Source organism: Harpia harpyja, chromosome 10 (assembly GCF_026419915.1).
Source record: "Harpia harpyja isolate bHarHar1 chromosome 10, bHarHar1 primary haplotype, whole genome shotgun sequence".
In the NCBI taxonomy this organism is placed as follows: Eukaryota; Metazoa; Chordata; class Aves; order Accipitriformes; family Accipitridae; genus Harpia; species Harpia harpyja.
In genome coordinates, this window is record NC_068949.1 from 27,816,243 (window position 1) to 27,834,194 (window position 17,952).

General features: G+C 37.2%; 1 protein-coding gene across 3 annotated transcripts in view; it reads left to right on the plus strand.

The window, feature by feature from the left end:
* Positions 1–17,952, plus strand: part of TBC1D12 (TBC1 domain family member 12) — a 49,108-nt gene that overhangs the window by 25,376 nt on the left and 5,780 nt on the right. For 2 of the 3 annotated variants that reach the window (XM_052798807.1, XM_052798808.1), the window contains exons 3-10: positions 1,154–1,210; positions 7,906–8,021; positions 10,043–10,125; positions 11,744–11,861; positions 12,206–12,312; positions 12,970–13,050; positions 16,408–16,502; positions 17,236–17,307. In XM_052798807.1, coding sequence (XP_052654767.1) covers positions 1,154–1,210; positions 7,906–8,021; positions 10,043–10,125; positions 11,744–11,861; positions 12,206–12,312; positions 12,970–13,050; positions 16,408–16,502; positions 17,236–17,307 — 729 coding nt within the window. The remainder of the gene's footprint in view (positions 1–1,153; positions 1,211–7,905; positions 8,022–10,042; positions 10,126–11,743; positions 11,862–12,205; positions 12,313–12,969; positions 13,051–16,407; positions 16,503–17,235; positions 17,308–17,952) is intronic. The other variant, XM_052798809.1, reaches the window with a different exon arrangement.

Below are 17,952 nucleotides of genomic sequence, written 5' to 3' on the forward strand. Positions count from 1 at the left end.
TTTTTCCTTCTTTCAGGTGGTGTAATCCAATGCTTAAAAGCAATGGCTGTGTCTTCCTGCTTCCCTCCCTGCCCTCCACCCTTAAGCTTGGCTTTTCCATTAGAAAACCAGCTCTGACTTTTGAATGGAAACCTGCAGAGCTGTGGTTGTACAGGGTCTCCTGTAGTTGGGCATGCTTTTGCCTGATTGCCTTGCTGCAATGTGGTATGAGGGGTTTCAGACTGCTGCTTAGAATCCTACTCTTAATTTAAGTGATTGTTGCTCAAAACCTTACAAATGTATCTTTGTTCTCATCAGCTCACCAGTGAGGTTGAGGTATAGTCCACTTTTGAGCTTTCAATTTAGAAATACTAATTATAACATGGCAGGGGGGAAGGTGGGGGACTTAAAGGCCCACTCTAAGTCACTGTGCTATTTAATGACATTTTCTACCCTCTCATGTTAAATAGAAAAACCCAAACACTGAATGTGAAAGTTCTGTTTGAAAGCTACCCTAATATTTTGTTTCTTGCCAAATGCTTATCCAAGTCCAGTTATGTTTCTTTTCCCTTTCTCCGCAGTGCAAGTACTATTCTTGAGTATTCAGTTTAAGCTTTAAAGCTAACGAGCTTACAGGTAAAGATCTAGTTGGGTGTGAGATGCAATCTAAGATGCGCTGAATGAAAGCAAGGTCTTCAAGATTCATTTTCAGAGCAGTTTGTTTTCTTGGGTCAGCCTATAGACAATGTTCTTTCGTTTTTAACAGTGTATCTTCCAAGACTAGTGTTTAAATAAGTGTAACTTTTATGCTGATGTGGGCTACGGAGAGACAGCATATCAGGGAACACCTTTTGTCATGCACCTGAGAAATGCGATGGAAAAAGATCTCCCTTTGGGCAAAGCTGCTGATTGTAGAAAATATACAACTTCAATTAAAACAGAAAATTAATCCAATAGATGTCTATACACATCATGCACAAGTGGGAAGTCTTTGTATGTGTGTTTGTATATTTTGAGGGCTGGAGAAAAAGGAGGAACAGACACATTTATGTTTCTTCAAACAGAGTATAAATACTCTACATGTGAATTTAAATTTTGGCTTGCATTTTGCTATATTTTAATGGTCTTTTCCTTCATTTATTCACTAAGGCTTTGCTTCTGTTTTTCTCATTAGGATGACAGTTCTGGCAGTCTTGCGTCAATATCTGCTCTCAGTCTATTAAACACGGGGGTATGAAATTTAATATATTTTTTTTTAGTTGTATTCAATGCCATGCATGGGACTACGTAGCACTCATTGAAATAGAGCAAACATCACATTTTCACGGTAGCATGAATATTTTATGGCACTAACCATCAACTCATTAGATATCATTAGTAAAATAAACAAACAAATAAACTTCACACATGAATCTCACTAACAACTTAGTGATAGAGTATTATTGTTTATTATTGTTTATATTGCATGTTCTTGAATTGTGGGAGATAGGTAATGCTAGAGCTTGACAATGATTTACTTTCTATGTTTGCTGTGCCTCCTTGCTCAATGGTAAAAGTTGTTAAAAGGCTTCATTTGTAATATCTTTGAACACCTTGTATTAGCTTTGAAAATTGATATCCTAGAATTTTTTTCCCTGTCTCACATGCTATTAACAGCGGCACTTCAGAACTCCAGATGCTTTTAATCACAATTTCCAATATGAAATTGGAAACCTAGAAAAGTGTAGCTATTGAAACTTCTGTTATATGTTGTGTCTTCTATTTGCTGTGACTGGTATCCTTCTGAAATTGGTCCAATGCACATGCCTGTTACTTTGAAAACTTTTTATGTAATCCCACACTCTATGTTAAACAGGAATAGTACAAGTTGGCTTTTTAGTTCTGCGGATCTGTTACTCTGGCTATGTGAAATAGAGCAGTAACGTAACTGCTAGTTGATACCTGATGCCTGTGGTTCATGTTAGGTGGTCCAGCCACTCTCAGCTCTTCTTTACGGGGCCCAAAGCCCATGGCTTCATGCTCTTTTGTAAACAACAGAAGATGAAACTTGTTGCAACTTGTTAAATAGCCAGTTGAGGAAAAAATAAGGTGAATGAACAATTGAAGATGGATGGCATTCATTTGGAAGGTTGACCTGGAAACTCTTCAGTGTCTGTTTGGTTGTTCTCTTGTACTATGTGAAGATTAGTATTTTTCCCTCCTTTGATATAGGTTCTTTCTATATCACCTGCAAGTTAGGAAAGAATGTACTATTCTGTCTGTCCTGATAGCATCTGGCATTCTTAGTCTGGAAAAATGTCTAGTTTATGACTCACAGAATTTTTCAGTGACATCTACTCTTGCTATAAGCACTTTGTTTATAATCACCTTGTAACCAGTGCTAGCTCAGCAATTTTAACATTTAACCTGGGACACACACACACACATGATGACATAGGAGAGAATCCTTATGCATTAGCAGAAATTCTTCTTACATAAATTTTCTACTAGTTTTATCAAGGTGATGTAGATGGGTGCCCTCCTAAGCAATTCTGTTAATGCTTCCATTCTTGGATGATCAACCCTGCTTGAATGAAGGGAAACAATCTTTCTGATGATATTTCTAGTTAGCTGTACAACATTGTGAAAATAATCATAAACATGTTTTTAGGGGCCAGAGTCACGTGTGTGTAGAGGGGAGAGAGGTTTAAAACCACCTGCAGAATATATGGCAATCCCCATTGTTTCCTCAAGAGAAGTCATGATTGATTGAATAAAACCTGTTTCAGTATCAGGCTTAGAATTTTGGGGGTATAAAGCATGGTAAAAGAAACTGTCATACATAGGGTGCATGCTTTATTTAATTGGAGTATTAGTATGCCTTGACATTTACTTTAGAGGCAATCCTTAAGGTAGTGAAAGTTAATTCAGTGTTGCCTATCGGGTCACTTTCTCCTCCAGCATCCCTAAAACATAATTGGATCTGTGGTACTTAATCTATATAATTGGTACTTTCAGGACTGTGAGGACTTTCACAATCCTTGTAATCCAAGGCTTTTATCACTCATTTCCAGGAGTTCAGATTTGTTGTTGGATCCTAGATAGATCAAAATTTATCCCAGCAAGATGCATGTTGAATTTTATGGTCAATGTTTATTCCTTTAAAGCTCTATAGTTTTGGCACTATAGATGCAAGTTTGTCTTCTAAAATTGAATCATTACATGCAGACTTAGTAAAATGCTTTATCCCCGCAAGCATATCCTACTCAAGGTCAGCTAATGCTTTTGGAATGCAGCTGGTTTTCCTTTCTGTAAGCTAGTTTGCTTAGATGCTGGAAGAAGCAGCTATGGGCAATTATGCCTATGTTACACAGTGCAGTCCAGTAGTGTTTAGAGATAATCTAAAATAGCTCTGAATGGTCTAGCTGTTCTATATGGTCCTTCTAAGGAAGGATGAAAGAAACTTCAGTTTTGTATGTTTTTCCATATAGATATCAAAAAGGTACAGGTAATAAAGACCTCTGCAGGTTTATTATTTTTCTTTTGTTGAAAAGACCAGGGGATTTTTTTTGGTGTGTGGGGTTTTTTTGTTTGTTTGGTTTTTTTAAAAGAAGATACAATGTGGGATATCTTTACCTTCTTAAGCACAAAGGCACTTTATAAGCAAAAGACTTTTTTCCCAGCCCCATTTACCTGTTATCTGTCCATAGGTTAATAAGCTTATCTGTATTTCTGTAGAAAAAAAAATACCAGAAATACAAGTCCCTCCACATATAGATGTGCTCTTATAAATATATTGTCACAGTGTTTTTCAGGAAAAACATGCTTTCAGCCTGTTAACAGGTTAATTATTGGCAGTAGATGAGAGGATGCGGTTCCAGCCTTAATAAGGAGATAACTATTCTTACTTTCTATTAAAGCTGAGATTTGTTTTCCTTTATTTTGGGATTGTGAAATGTTCTGTAACTTTCAATAAATACCAGATATGTTGCAATAAAGAATTTTTTTAACAACATTCCCTAAGCTAGTGAAACCATACATGTGACACATCCAAAATTATTATTTTTTTTTACACAAACACGTCTTACATAGTCTTCAATCTTAGCTGTCAACTGTTCTATCCTCTGGCCTGTGCTCTGCGTGTTAAGTATTTGACAAGACATTTGACTTTAAATTGTATTTTTACCTTGTTAGGGAAGAGTATTAGCTCACATCTTTTGAAGTGAAATTCTATGTCACCTCAAGCTTTTTATCCCATGCCAAGAATTTCAGATTCTGCATCAAATGCATGGATAAAGCTATTGGATTTTTTTACATCTAGTCATACAAAATATTCCAGAAAAAAGCGGATATTTTAGTTGCACAAGCTAGTGAGTTCCATGCATGTCTGGTGGTTCTGGGATCTACTCTTCAGATAAGTTTCCTAGAGCACAGGCTTCTTGAGGAAGAAGTATCTTCCATTGGGAAGTTCTGATACTTGGAATATATTGCATCTTGGGGAATGACAGTTTGAGCCTGAAGCTGTTTTGGTCTCTGCTTTGACTCTTTCTAGTCACGCTTACAGTTTTCCTTCCGTGTGTTCTTTTCGTGCAAAAACAAACTGTTCATAAAGTGTACTTGCTTCCAGAAACACAGCTGAGTGATGAGTTCTGTCTTTTGTGGGAATCCCTGTTGAAGATTTTTTTTTTTTTCTTTCTCTGTTGCTTTGGAAATAGTGTATCAGTTCTTAGCATGTATGATAGCCAGAAGCACTAGCACCATTCAGATATGTTGCTTGTAATAAAAAGGTGAGAGTGGCTTCATTTCTAATGTCCATCTTGCAGTGCTTTTTTTATTTTTATGTAACTTGCATACAAAATAGGTATGTAGGAACGTTGAAAAGGTTGTTACTGTTTGAGCTTCCTCATCTCTGACCACTAAATGAACTTGATTTTGTGGCTTCTGTTACAAAGTACTGGAAAATGTTGAAAGTAAATCAGAACTTCTATGAAGAATGTGAGGGGTGGCGTTGCTGCTGTACTGCAGCCTGGATGCTGACCTCCAGGTGCTATCACAGGATACATTCCTGATTAAGAATGTGCTGGGGTATCCTGAGGTATAAAGCATGGCAGGAGTGCCTATAATGTCTCTGGTTTTATGTGGAATGAAGTAATTTTAGGCTTAAGAATACGTATATTCATTCATACAGTGAATGTTGGTTTTCTGATATTTCTGGTGCTTGCGTGAATTACAACAGAACTCTACCAATCCTATATGTTCAGTTGTTCAAGATGCTTGTTTGATTGTGCTGAACGATGTTGGATGCATATTATTTCCAATCAAAAGTTGTCTTGGGAATTACCCTTCAAGAGAGAAATATGTTCTAGGAAATTTGTATAACCACTGTTCTTGGCCAGAGACTTAGAAATATTTAGAACTAAGTCGTATTTAAGAACAGTTGGCTAGTAACTTTTAAGTCATTGTGTTTACAAAGAATTAGGTTTTTAGTGTGAATGTATGTATGAATGATGATAGCAAACAGTTGCCTGCTTTTTTTTTTTTTTTTTTCTTTTTTTAACAAGGTGCACGTTTGGGCTCTTTTTTTGAAGACAGAAAAGCAACAGAGCTTCTCCTCTAGTTGAAATAGTAGGCTGGTTGCTACAGATCTGTGCCTGTCTTTCCAGGGTGCTAACATGGAGTTATTTAGTATGCTGCCATGGGGCAGAGTATGGTACAGTGGTGAAAGGGTGGATAGCTGGAAGGATAGCTGAAGACTTTGGGCAGGAGGGCAAGGAGCGGAAACCACTTCAAAAGATACTGAGAATGTTTCGAAACCATTCTTTGGCTTGTTTTGTGGAGGTGCAATCACCTTTTCTCATCAGTTAAACTATTGTTCCGACTCCCACAGACTAGAAAAAGAAAAGGGCAGGAAGTCCAGGTAAGTCCTCAGGATCTGAAAGGTATAGTGGCATATAATGCATATGGCCTTACCACTGTGAACGCACCCAACCTCTGATCTCTGAAGCTAACAGGTTGGGCCTGGTTAGTACTTGGATGGGAAACCTCTTGGGAATTTGGGAATACTGGGTGCTGTAGCCTCTGCCTAGCAAGAGTGGAGTCTCTGTCCTTGATGGTATTAAAAATCTGGCTGAACAAGGCCCTGTGCAACCTGCTGTATTTGACCTTGCTTTGCTCAGGGAGGCTGGACTAGATGATCTCCAGAGGTCCCTTCCAACCTCAGTGATTCTGTGATAACTTCCTCTTGAGATGAGATTAACATGACATCATTGAGGTTATACTTTTCAGATCATTTAATGTATTATGCCCCATGTGGAAGAACAGAACTTTTGTTAGAGATCACTAAATAAGTTGCGTAGGGTAATGAGGCTGTTGAGCAGAAAGCTTTAAGCCACCTTCGTGTTGGGCAAACACTGTGCCTTCTCTGGAAATCTGAGGCTGCATTGTTGCATTTGTAAGAGGTCTTTTCCCATTTAACCTTATGGACTTCAACTGTGTACTGAACTTTTAAGCTATGTAGTAGCTCTAAAGTTGTCAGCTCTGTTTCTATAATGCGGTCAATGAACACTGAATGTATAAAGCCCTCTGTTTCTCCTTGGGAGAACTAAAGTGTACAGGAAGCTCTGTATTAGGTGTGAGATTCATTTGGAAGCCATTTCTACAGACGACTTATGTTTGATTGGGAAGATACATGACCTAAGTAGTAACTGATCAAGTTTTTAATTTTGGTGGCTTAAACGTAAGATACTTTGGTTAATCTGAGACTGAATTTACTTAATTATTAAAGCAACAGATGTGCAAGAATAAACTGCGTTTAGATTAAAATAAAGCTTGTACAAGTTAGAGCTTACTTGGCTGTGCTTAAGAATAGAGCTGTGTGATCTGTGAAAGTACATTACTAAAGTACATTGAATTTGTTCTCTTAAAAATGTGATTTTTTTCAGTTCTTAGTATTCTATGTTTGAATTTCAGCATGTGGAAGACTTGCAGAGAAACTAGTATTTAGCCTTCATGCCTAAGGAGAGTGTGAACCCACAAGCTGACTTGGTTTGGGATTAAATTGAAAGTCTTCTCACAGATAACCTTTTAAGATTTGCTGGATCGTAAGAATGGGTTTCCCAGTAACTTGGCAGTATATTTTTATTTACAGAGGCTAAAAAAGAGGGAATGTGAGATTTGAGGTTTTCATCTGGCTATGTCTAACCTTTTCCCTAAAGACTGTCTCGTATTTCTGTTTTGTGGAGTTGCTCTTGTAGAAAAAGGAGTGGGATTCTTTCTTCCTCAATCTTCTGTGTATTAAAGGCTGCTTTTCTGTATTTCTTTCTAAGTATCAAGTTTTAGTAGTTAAGTTTTAACCTCTGAGAAAGAAATGATGTGAAACAGACTTGCAATGATAAATATTGTTATATTGCCACTGAGTATAGTGTAGGTAGTTCTGGATAACATGGGTTTGGTGGTCTTGCTAAAGGCTTCAGAAACATGAGGAGTACCGGATCTTAAGGGTGGCTAGAATCAAAGGGGAGGAAATGGGAAGAGACACACGTTCCTGGTTGGTGGTTTCTGGTGGTGGTGGTGGTTGGGGTGGTTTTTTTTTTTGTCAACTTGACGTATTACTTAAATATACTCGTGCACTAATTAGTTTGGGAAGATTATGCAGATTTCCTAATGAACTGATCCTTGGACACTCACTAGTAATATTGAACTAGAATAGATCAAAGATTAAGTTGATACAAGAAAGTGCTTTCTCATTCATCTTTACTTAGCAGTCCTGGAAAGCCGCACTGTCTTGTTATAAAAAATTTCAGCTTGTAATGTTAGCTCCTTGCTGTCTTAAATTATTTAATATATATTTTAACATTATTAAATAGTGTTAAACAAGTAATATTATGCTCACTACTTAGAAGTGAGGCTGAAAGTTGAAATTTAATTTTTATCAATGATGTTGTTTAGGAATATGAAGCACGGACAGGAAGAATGTATAAACCTCCGCCCCCATCAGCAAGACGTAAAAATATTGAATTTGAACCCCTTTCAACTACTGCTTTGATTCTGGAGGATCGACCAGCGTAAGTATGGTTCTGCTGTGGAACTGATGATGACTGAATTTGTTAGATCTGCTTCTGATGAGCTAAACTTCACAAGTCTTACAGGAAAGTGTCATTGGATTATTCCATCCCAGATGATAGCCTAACAAATACCTCCAGAAGAACCTTTAAGTATATTATAGTCTATATGAGGAATTTCTCGCTGTAATGGGGCCACCGGTCTGTTATCTACTGTATATCACAGCTGCCTGTGACAGTGTTGTGGGCATCCTTAATCAGGAGAATTCCTGAAGACTTTTATGGATTTCTTCACTGCCATCTCAGTGCGCACTCCCTTCTCCTTCCTCCATTCTGGAAACTTAATTTCCTAGACCACTTGGGAAGACTTAACAGTGGCAGTTGTCACTTCAGCAAACCTGGACTTGGCTTACCAGAAGAGTTTTTTAAAAAAGAAAAAGTATTAGGTAGGTAACAGCAGGAGTGGGAGGAGTTGCCTTTGAAACACAAGAAATACCTTCCTGTCACAAATGCTGAATACTCATTTTGTATCTGGCAACTACAGTTAAATGCTTCGTTGGTACCAAGATGATAGTGTTCACTGAAACTGTTCTTGCCCCTCTTCCAGTTATGTTTTCATGGCTCCTTAAAACTACGGCTGAAGGCAAGGAAACAGCAGATGAAGATGCAACAAAAACTACATTAAGTACAAATAAGAATAGTAATGAAAAAAGGGTAATAAATTGGTCAGTATTTTCAGCTATACACTCTTCAGCAGTTTGAAGGAAAGAGGAGGACATGCTGACTAGGAACACATGCTGGAGGAAAGCAAATGGAGCAAAGCTTTCAAATTGCACCTTGAGAAAGCTTGTGATGACACTGTTAAATGTTTGCTCTAATCAGTTCCAATTAGGATTCCTTCAATATTCTCTCTAGTGGTATATAAGCTCATTCAGTGCTAAGACAGAAATATCCTGAATGAACGTATGGATTGGTATGATTATTTTTTTTTTTTGTAAGTGCATTATTTCTTTTACTGTATGGTAGAGAGTAAGATATGCAGTAACTGGTTTGCTGATGCTTTTCTGTACTTTCAAAATATCACAATTCACAAACTACCATAAGTTTGTTTTTACAAATGACACTTCCACTCGTTTCAAATTGGAGTGCCATCCCAAGTGTGTAATGGGTTGCCACAGTCTCATCCTAGACCATATATTCTGCTCTTGCTTTCACTGGAAATGTAGTAAAGTCATCTTTTCTGTTTGCATAAGAGGAGATGGAAAACTTCTTTTTTTTTTTTCCTTTTCTTTTTTATTTTTTTTCCACTTCCTGTATTAAAATGACAAAACTGTCTTCCGTTTATTTTGAACCAAAGTAGACTAGAGATTGGGTAAGAGACTGAGACCAAACATTGTGTCGTGACTTGTTTTGGAATGAGTCTGCTTGGACAAAAGGAAGTGTGTTTGGCAATTAGGAGATCACTGTGCAGCCAAAAACACATCTTAAGCTGGTGAACTTGTAGCACTGCAGCAAGCTTCCTTAGCTTTACCTCTGACATAAATGGGGATCTATCCTTTTTTCCATTGGTAAACCTGTCTTGTTTTGTGGGAGTTTTAAAATGCTAACTATAATGAATAAAAACCTTTACATTTTATTGAAAATACTTCATCATAGATTTCAGATGAACAAATAGAGTATCAATACACAAGTATATTTAATGATTAAAATACATGTGCAGAAATGCATTGGAATAAATAACTATTTGGAATATGAGTATTTCCCTTTTGTCACTTCATGCAAACTTCATTTGAGCATCATTCTGGATGTTCAACAAATCTAATAACCCTGCTTTAGAGGGAAGCTATAGGAGAACTAATAAGCAGAAGCAGTAAACATCTGGTAGTTCTCTACTGCTGTTACTGAAACACTGGTAGTGTGACAACCCCAAAGCTCACCTTAGAGAGAAGCCAAATTCAAACCTGTTTTGAAATGGTTTGGAGTGACATTCGTGTGTATTGAATTCAGGAACAACTTGTTTTCAGAAATCTTCCTGCCAAATCAGTGGAGGAGGCTTTACGTCACCGACAAGAATATGACGAGATGGTGGCAGAGGCAAAAAAACGAGGTATGTTAACTGCCAATAATCACTATAATTCTTTTTAACTATGCAGCAATAATAAAGTAATTTCTGGCTTGTAGGCTAGTAGGTACAGTAAAGAACAACCTTGTTTAATATCTAGGTTATTCTCTGGTACGTATGTGCATGCAGTTTAAAACAGAACTCAATGATCAAATTGTTTTCTTACTCCACCACAGTGAACGCAACTAGGTTCAGAATTCAGTTTAACCTTTTCTTTAACTTCTAAGTAGAAACTTGATGATTACTTGTGTAATATGATCAGCTAGAAACTTTCTGGGTACTTGGACTCTTTTTTTCAAGCTGTGTTGCTGCAGTTGCCACTGAGAGCCAAAGTATAATAAAGCTGACTGCTTAAAGATCTGTTTTTTCAGGAATTTGAGATCAATTTCAATGTGAAGACAGATGAAAACTTTGGGTTTTTTCTTCTAACCAGCTGTACCTGTGTGAACCTTCCTACTCCCACTAGATCTGTTTTTTTAAATTAAACATATCTGTAGCATCTGGTACTGTGTCAATCAATGATTAGTTGTTGAAAGGACTTCTGTAGTCTCATGCCTAGTATTCAGGGAATAAGCTATTTTAAGAGTCTGTGCTGCATGTTTTACTTGGGCTGTTGTCAAGAGATACAAGCTTCTGAACTGGTTGAGCCTCTATTGATCTGTGGCAGCTTACTCTGAAAGATGTAATAAGAAATCCAAGGCATCTGACCACTCATTTCTCTCTCCTCTTGCGGTGTGCATCTTGTAAGGTGTGATCTGTGGTCCATGTTCTCTGACTGCATCTTTGGAGGGTCATGCATGTGTAGTGTTTTGGTACGTGTGCCCTAGTATTCATTAAATCAACTATTGCTACACACACAAAGCTTCAGTAAAAACTTAATGAAGCTGATCAGCCGTATCAGTTTACCAGGGATGGCATGTTTACTCCATTGATGTATCTAATGCATGCATAAATAGAAAATGTCCTACAATTTCACAGTGGTGCTTAGTGATGTCAAGATAGCACTGCTCTGTGCTTCTTTTAGCCTTTTTAATAAGAGGGATCCACAAATGATCCTTTTTTAACAGAAGGCAGAATACTCTTCTCTTGTTCAGCATTGTAGCTTTGTCTCAGATCTTTAGGTCCTCTTTCCAAAAAAGAAAATACATAATCCTTCTAGGTGGCAGTTTCAGTACAATTTGAATAATTTTAAAATGGATGTAGAATTGCACTTTTGAATAATAGTTTTATCTATAGTTATTGCTGATTAGTCTAAGTAGTAAGTAAGGTTTAGGTAGAACGTGGTATGAAATTCATTACAGGAAAAGCAGCGCTGATGTACTTGCTTTTTGTCATTCTGTGTGCTGCAGAAAGAGTGCTATGAGTTTTCTAGCCAGATTTTTGCTTGTCTAAATTGCTGTGTATTTGAATAACTTAGCATAAATTAAAAAAAATCCTGAGAAATACACCTACAAGCAACAGAAATAATACCAGCTAGCTCACACGCAACTGTAATTTACCCTTGATCTCTTTCAGACATCTAAATAATTAAATAATAGCGGAATTATTTACCTAATAATTTATATACACTAATACAGAAATATTAACGTGTTATGCCTAACAGAAATTAAAGAAGCACATAAAAGGAAAAAAATAATGAGAGAGCGTTTCAAGCAAGAAGAGAGTATTGCCAGTGCTATGGTGATTTGGGTCAATGAAATACTACCTAACTGGGAAGGCATGTAAGTAAAGTTCTGTTGTGTAAATGAGGCAAGGCTGCTGGCTTGTTTCTCCTCTGGAAACAGGGGACCCACATACCTTATTTTCCTTTCTGTTTTGTCAAGAAGTCAGTTTTGTTGTCACGATACAGTGAGAGGTCATTACAGAGCAACATGAAATGTGCTTTCTGGGAGCTTAATGGTTCGGGTTTTTTTAATGGAGCTTTAGCATAAGCAGAGATCCTTGAATATTCATTTGGGAAGTAGTATGTTATTTTGCTTGTAAGTTGCCCAATGATTGTAGAAAACAAGATGTGCAATATGCCTTTTTTTATTTTTTTTTCCCCTCCCCTGCTTTCCTGTCTTAGGCGTGCTACCCGAAGAGTTCGAGAGCTGTGGTGGCAGGGATTACCGCCAAGTGTACGTGGGAAGGTTTGGAGTCTAGCTGTGGGAAACGAATTAAATATCACTCCTGGTATGCCTTAACAGATCACATTTTAATGCAAAATTAAGTTGGTTATTTTCAAAGAAAAATTTAAATTTTTGTTAAAAAGATATAAATCAGGATATATTTATTTTTTGAAGAACTGTATTTTGCAACCTTAGGAACAGCTGTTTTTTACAATTAGATGACATAGCCTGCTAAATTATGGAAACAAGGTTCAAAACCTGCTTACAAAAACATTTTAGTCTTATAAGAGTTAAGGTGGCACTCCCCCTAAAAAACCAATTTTTATGTTTAAAATTGAGAATTTGTAGCTTTGCTTTCTTAAGGGGGTGGAAAGGGGGATTGCTTTATTTCATAACTAGTGATTTTGATGAACTGGAAATGTTATAACCTATTCACAAAAATAAAAATCTGAATTATTTAAGACATGATTTCCCTCTTGTAATTTGCATGTTCACCACAGAAGACAGCATAATACAGTGCACACTATAAAACTGTGTACAGTAGTACTCCAGTGGTTAGTGGTAACCATCTAATTGCTTCTCCCCCTGCCCCCAGTGGCTAAGATGAAACCAAGCAACAAAACCAAAGCCAAGAATACTTAATGTGCTTTTGTTTTTGATGGGTGCTTTTCTTACTTATCTCTTCCTTTTTTGTTGTTGGTTTTGTTTTTCTTTCCTGCAGAACTTTATGAAATCTTTTTGTCGAGAGCTAAGGAACGATGGAAAAGCTTCAGTGAGACAAGTTCTGAGAATGACATAGAAGGTGAGATCTCCTGAAAGCTAGACAGCCTCCTATTCACTTTTACAAACCCAGGAAGTCTCACAAGTTCAGCTGCAATTGCAGCATTACGAATACTTGTTGAAAGTGCTCCAAGTCATTCCCTACTTAAATGTTTGCTTTCTTATAACAAGTCGGTGAGCGAGAGGCTTAACAGTATTTAATATATCAATAAAAGATGCATTGAAATATTGCATGTGCTAGTTCACTTTCAAATGAATGTATTTTCCTTTTGAATTTCTGAAATACCAGGAGTAAGCTCTCATGAAAATTTTACATGAAATACAAAAAGAAGAAATGGGGAAACTAAATTACAGTATATGCTATTGCTTAGCTCTGCTTAGATGGTTCTTATGTTGGTATCCCTTCCACACTTTTGGGAAAGAAAAAAATTATTCTCTATTTTTTGATTGTGGAACTAAGAGGTGAAGAATGTGTAACATTACACATTTCAGGTCCCACTTGGGTTTCCTTGGCTGCCCAGGTGCCCTTTCCTCCCAAATCTATAAGTGAGGATGTTAGCACACTTGGATGTATAATGAAGTTTTATCACTGGCATGTTGCTGTCTCCTGTGGGTATTCTTTCTGTTAAAAATAGCATCAATGATGTTTTTAACAGTGGGTATATCCTCATTATAAACATTAACTCCTTGTGCTGTTAACAGTTACTTTTTTGAATGCTGTCTTATGTGATACTGTCAGTACCAGCTGCTATGAAATAACTATTTTTTTTTGAGTTGGTCTCTTTTTGGGCAAAGAAAATGGCATTGTAATGCAAGTAATTTTTTTGTTTGTACTTGCCATAACCAGTCCTGACTAACTGGCTACTTCGAGTGGAAATTATTTGGGTCTTCCTTAGGCTACCTCTGTGACTCATCTGAAGCTTGTCTTGAGACAAACTGTTTGTAAAAAATTCTGTGTGTACATGTCTTTTCCAAGGAAAAGCATATTTACAGTCATTTGCAATGCCCCTTGGTTTGTAGGGTGGTGGTTTGTTTGTTCTTCTGTTGTGGGGGTGTGGGCTGAGCATGGGGGAAAGCTTAGGTAACTTGTTTATTTTGGAAAGATAGTAGTTCTGGATGGGAATGAAAGGGGGAAGGGTCTGTTTTGATTGTGTCAGATGTTCTGGGAAATGTAGTAATAAGAGAAAACTTAGAGTAATAGGATTTTCATCTCTGGTTGAAAAGCAAGCCAACCCCCTGTGCTTATTATTAATTTTTGGTAGCAAAGTCTGGAAGATCAATTATTTTAGCCTCATTTAACATATTTGAGTAGTTCTGAGGGTTTTTCTTGTTCGAATGTCTTTAACGCTTTATTTTGGCACATAAAGATTAAAGCATGAAAAGTATCTTCTTGTGTCTTAAAGACAAGACATTCATCAAAAGATGTTATCTGTCAGATCTGTTCAATAGACTGCCAGCCACTCCTCTTCTGGAGTTCACAGGACTGAATTTCTTGTATAAATCCAGAGTTTCTTGTGCTCTACATCATAGATTCTCATCTTCCTTGGGAATCACTCTAAATGGATACTGTCTGAAATGAAATTATCCCAAATGATGCCATATAATGCCTGTGTCTTTTGAAAGAGAAAGGAAGGATTAAGCAGCAGTTCTTGAACTTTTTATTTTAGACTGTGTATGTTCTTTCTCTGTAATAATAATTGCCTTCTTTCTCCCAAATACCCCTAACACAGCCTGCAGCAGTCCCACTCACTCCTGAATGCAACTATCGTAGTTGTAGGAGGACTGGAAGGAAATGCTGCTTTCCAGGCTTCATCAGAGCAGGTTCTGTTTACTCTATTCATCAAATTCTGTGATCTTCTACTTCCCAGAGGGCTCTTGGCTGGTTAAAGCCCTCTGAAAGAGCCTTTTCACCAAGTGCCACATGTATTTTTCTCCTCGCTATCGCTAGTATTTGCATCATGTCCCTGCATAGAGGATAGGACACAAATCACTCAAGGGCCAGCTAATTTCTTCTAGAGGTTGAGTGAATGGTGCCTTCTTTCCTGCTGTTTGAAGAATGCCAGTCCTAAGGATGCAAAAAAAAAAAAAAAAAAAAAAAAATCTGAGTCAAATGAGAGCTAACGAGAGCTCAGGAGTAAAGTAACTTCTGCAGATCATAACTGTGTGGTCAATTCTGGAAACTTCAGGGAAGTGATAATGATGTAATTAATCTTTTTTTTTTTCCTCTAGTGTACCTAGTATATTTTAATGCTGCTGGCTGAAATGAGCCACCAAATGAGCTGATAAGGAATGAAAAATTTGAAAAGTGAGATCTCACTGGATCACGTTTAAGTCAAGAGCAGTGCTTTCATTCTGTGCTCTCAAAACAGATTCAGTAACTCAAGTCACAGTAGAATATAAGAAAAAAAACAGGATTCTGAGGACTGGGCTGCGCAAAGTTCAAATTCTAGTGAATGCAGGGCCAGTCTGGGCCTGGATAGAGTATTATACAGAAGTGAAAGGTAACCTGTTGGTTTTAAGTCTGAATGTTGTAAAGGTGTATGACTTGAAAAAGAATGAGTAGACAGGTAGTAATTACTGATAGTTTCCCTCACTTTTTGGAGTAGCTGGCATATACCAGTGCCCTGGTTTCAGCTGGGATAGAGTTAATTGTCTTCCTAGTAGCTGGTACAGTGCTATGTTTTGAGTTCAGTATGCGAAGAATGTTGATAACACTGATGTTTTCAGCTGTTGCTAAGCAATGCTTAGTCTAAAGTCAAGGATTTTTCAGCTTCTCAAGCCCAGCCAGCAAGAAAGCTGGAGGGGCACAAGAAGTTGGCACAGGACAGAGCCAGGGCACCTGACCCAAACTGGCCAACGGGGTATTCCATACCATGTGACGTCCCATCTAGTATAGGAACTGGGGGGAGTGGGGGTGGGGGATCGCTGCTCGGGGATTAACTGGGCATCGATCGGCGGGTGGTGAGCAGTTGCACTGTGCATCATTTGTATATTCCAATCCTTTTATTATTACTGCTGTCATTTTATTAGTATTATCATTATCATTATTAGTTTCTTCTTTTCTGTTCTATTAAACCGTTCTTATCTCAACCCATGGGTTTTACTACTTCTCCTGATTTTCTCCCCCATCCCACTGGGTGGGGGCAAGTGAATGAGCGGCTGTGTGGTGCTTAGTTGCTGGCTGGGGTTAAACCATGACAACCAGGTGCCTGTGGACAGTTTTAGCTCTTGAAGTATAGCACTGGAGAAGTGCACTCCAAGAATTAGAACTACGTAACTTTTTTTCCTTATATCCTAAAAGTCTCTATGTGCCTATGGCAGTTTTATTCTGAAGTCTGTAGAATTTATCAGTTTTAATAAGTGTTGGTTTTGCTTGCAGATGCAGGTGCACCTGTTGCTGATCGTGAGGCCAGTCTGGAGCTAATTAAGTTGGATATATCACGCACATTTCCATCTCTGTATATTTTCCAGAAGGTGAGATTTCTGTAACTTTAGTTATGACAATTTTAAACTTTTGAATGGTTAAACAAGAAAAGAAACTTAGCTGGCTAAATACGGAATGGTTTCTAGGAGTTGTTTGTATAAAATAACAAGAGTAAAACTAGTTCTTTTCTACATAGAACAGCAAATGGTCATCTCTTTTTTTTTTTTTCTTTTTTGTGAGAATGAAGTAGGGATGCTTAATGATGGACTATAATTGCATGTGGTTCCTATTAATGTTTATGAAATTACATACAAAAATGAGATTATTCTCACTGCTTCTACAGAAATCTTGATGTGTTTTAGTACACATTTTCAGGCTTTATGATTTTTATATAGATATAATGTATGCACACACATGTATATAAAATAGCATGCACTATTGTAATACAGTAACTTGTGTTACTAAGAATTAAACCATTCACTGTCTCTGAAAAGGAAAAACCAACCCTGGATGTGTACCAGATATCCTCATTTTCCATTATGTACTGATTTCCACTTAATTATTTCATAGGATTATTGGTCTGTTTACTTTTCCTTTAACATCTTAAAAGCATACATGGTAATGCTTAGAGTAAGAACTGGTATTATTCTAAATGTGAATAAAGCAATAATTCACTGGTGTGCTTGCATCTTAAAATACTGGCTTGTTACCTTCCTGTATTTATAAAGTGATTTGAAAACAACTTTTGTTTTCTTTTTCCCCTCCTCTCTCACCTTGTATTAGGGTGGTCCTTATCATGATCTCCTGCATAGTGTTTTAGGAGCTTACACATGTTACAGACCGGATGTGGGATATGTAAGTATTTGCTGTAAAATGTTTATAACATGGCAAATAAGCTTAAGATGTCATGTATTAAAGAGTATTTAATAAGTAGGGTATCTAAACTTTATGCTACTAGCACTTAAAAAAAAAAAAAGTAATTCGACTTTGGCACTTATTCATTTCATAGCAGTTACAATGATGGTAATTCTTAGAGATAATTAAATAGCTGAAAACATACTGAATGTCAAGGATGAGTATACTATCTGGCTTGCAAGGAAATTTTTAAACAGGTGTGTTCACAAGGCATTATAGTTCTGACAGTCCCAGAGTATCTACCAAAAAAAAAAAAAAAAAGCTACCAGACTTCCAGTGAGGACTTAGCCTGTTCTGTCCTAGTGTTGCTCCCACTGCTGCCATTTCCATAGTGATACTCTCAGCTTCACTACCGCACATCCTAAAATCCAGAAACTCATTGGTTCTTGTTGTCAAAGATTAATCGCTCCTTCTGAGTTCAGTGAAGATAAGATTGTTTGCAGCAAACATTACTGTGTTTAAAGCAAAACAAAAACCATAAAAAACTGCCAAAAAGACACAAACAAACCAACTAACCCTAACATCTCTCTGAATGGTGTTGGCTTACAGAAACAGTTGAATAACACACAGATGCTTTTTTTTTTT